Consider the following 2,500-nt stretch of genomic DNA (forward strand, 5'->3'; position numbering starts at 1 on the left):
GGAAGGACAAGAATACAAGAAGAAGAACAACAGCAACAACAACAACGAAAACAACAATAGCACATTAAATAAGCGCTTTCAAACCTCTTACAACGCGAAGCTGAGCAGTGGTTTGTGTTTAGGTGTGATGCCTTCAGGTATCCGTTGTAAAATTAGAATGGAACTTCTTCTTCTTCTTCTTCTTCTGCGTTCACTCGTATGCACACGAGTAGGCTTTTACATGTATGACCGTTTTTACCCCGCCATGTAGGCAGCCATACTCCGTTTTCGGGGGTGTGCATGCTGGGTATATTCTTGCTTCCATAACCCACCGAACGCTGACATGGATTACAGGATCTTTAACGTGCGTATTTGATATTCTGCTTGCATATACACACGAAAGGAGTTCAGGCACTAGCAGGTCTGCACATATGTTGACCTGGGAGATCGTAAAAATCTTCACCCTTTACCCACCAGGCGCCGTCACTGTGATTCGAACCTGGGACCCTCAGATTGACAGTCCAATGCTTTAACCACTCGGCTATTGCGCCCGTCATTAGAATGGAACGACTTCTGTTAAATGTCCCCTTCGTAAATATTGATGATTGCTGACATCTAATTACAGTATTAATTTTCATATCCGAATGTTATAATTAAAACAAGGGTAAATAAAGCTAAGAGAAGAGTGGAGGATTGTATGGTGACACGGGCGAATCAAAACAGATGGAATGCAGAATCAAAAGATGAAACTTATGAAATAGTAGTATGTTGGAGCGTTGTTTTTGTGAAATCAATGCAGTCATTGTAGCGGTATGCGATATGTTAGTATGTCATGCTACCTGGAAAACCTACGGTAGTGGTGGAGGTGTGTTGTGTGTGGCGTGGTGCCTTTGTTGATTGTAAACATTTTTTTTCTGTGTAGTGTTGTGGTTTTGAATTTTAAGGTTTTGATGTTCAGACTGGTATGGAACGGATACTGGTTGAGTTGCAAAGCTGTTACGTATATCGTTGGTTCCCTTTTCAATTCTTATTCACCTTTCCTTTTCTTCTTTACACCATCTTTATCACTGTAAGTGGTAGAAGTAGTAGCAGTAGTAGTAGCAGCAGTAGTAGCAGTAGGAGAAGGAGGAGGAGGAGGAGGAGAAACAGCAGCAGATGTAGAAGCAGCAGCCGCAGTAGCAGTAGTAGTTGTAGCATAGCCAGTTCTTTGGTAGATATGCATTAAATTCTTGACATTTTTTTCTGTTTCGTTTCCAGCAGCTTCGAGCTACCTCACGCTCAGCATCACTGACTTACCCTCTCGATGATTTCTAGTCTCTCCTCTTTCTCGTACAGGTTGGGAATGTCTCCTGTGTTGAGAATCATGTTCACGTCTTCCAAAAAGGACTCATCCTAAAAGATAAAAAAAAGAAAAGAAAAAAGAATCAGAATATCAGTTCCAATCACATTAAACAAACACCTTCACAACGATAACGAGCGCAACATATCTGAACTGTGAAACACTTTGCAAAATGAATACGGTCATCTTAACTCTTGCGATGGATTCAAAGAATTTCCCCACTCATATCGACCAAAACGCCACGAGGAACACACACACACACACACACACACACGCTCTCCCACCCCCAACCCCTCCACACCCCCTCTGCTCCCCCATCGCCCCCCCATCCCCTTCCGCACCCCCCCCTCCCCTCCCCCGCTGCCTTCCCCCCACATCCATACCCATCCGCACCCACCCCTTCCCCCCTCCACACCCCCTTTCTCCCCCCCCCACACACACCCATACCCCCCGCACCCACCCCCGCCCTGCCCCCCACCCCACCCCACCCCGCCTCTCACATACACACACATACCCCTCCGCACCACCCACCCCCACCCACCCCCGCATCCCCCCCCACCCCCCACCCTTCTCCCCCTCACACACCTTGATCTGATGGTCTCCAAACAGGAAGACGGTGGACACGCCCTCATCGCCCGCCTTACGCATCATACGGCGGAGGTCGTCCCTCCACTCCGTGGTGGTGTAGTTCTTGGTGATCTCTATCTGGAACAGCTGGAAGTCGGATATGAAGGCGGCCAGCCGTGTCGTGCTCTGCCGCCCGCTTCCACCTATTCCTGTTGGTGTTGTTGACACGGAGGGAAGTGGTGTGTGAACTTTTCGTTTCAGCTGATTTGTCATGATGGTGGTGATGATGATGATGATGATGATGATGATGATGATGTATTCCTGTTGACAAGGAAATGGTGTGAACTTTTCGTTTTAGTTGATTGTTATGATGGTGATGATGATGATGGTTATGATGATGATGGGTGTTGGTGGTGGTGATGATGATGAATATGATCATGATGATGATGATGGTGGTGGTGGTGGTGATGATGATGATGATGATGATAATGAACGACGACGACGATGATACCGATGATGATGACGATGACGACGATGATGATAATGATGACGATGACGACAACAACAATACGTTTACATAGCGCTTCCAAACCTCTCAAAGCGCTTTACAATAAC

The 2,500-nt window shown here is 46.7% G+C and overlaps 1 protein-coding gene across 1 annotated transcript in view; it reads right to left on the reverse strand.

Moving 5' to 3' along the window:
* LOC143284975 (dynein axonemal heavy chain 3-like) overlaps nt 1-2,500 on the reverse strand; it is a 198,196-nt gene that overhangs the window by 51,125 nt on the left and 144,571 nt on the right. Inside the window, exons 52-53 of the mRNA XM_076592137.1 lie at nt 1,904-2,094; nt 1,276-1,371 (exon numbers count right to left, since the gene is read on the reverse strand). Coding sequence (XP_076448252.1) covers nt 1,276-1,371; nt 1,904-2,094 — 287 coding nt within the window. The remainder of the gene's footprint in view (nt 1-1,275; nt 1,372-1,903; nt 2,095-2,500) is intronic.

The sequence above is a fragment of the Babylonia areolata genome, chromosome 8, assembly GCF_041734735.1.
Source record: "Babylonia areolata isolate BAREFJ2019XMU chromosome 8, ASM4173473v1, whole genome shotgun sequence".
Classification (NCBI taxonomy): domain Eukaryota; kingdom Metazoa; phylum Mollusca; class Gastropoda; order Neogastropoda; family Buccinidae; genus Babylonia; species Babylonia areolata.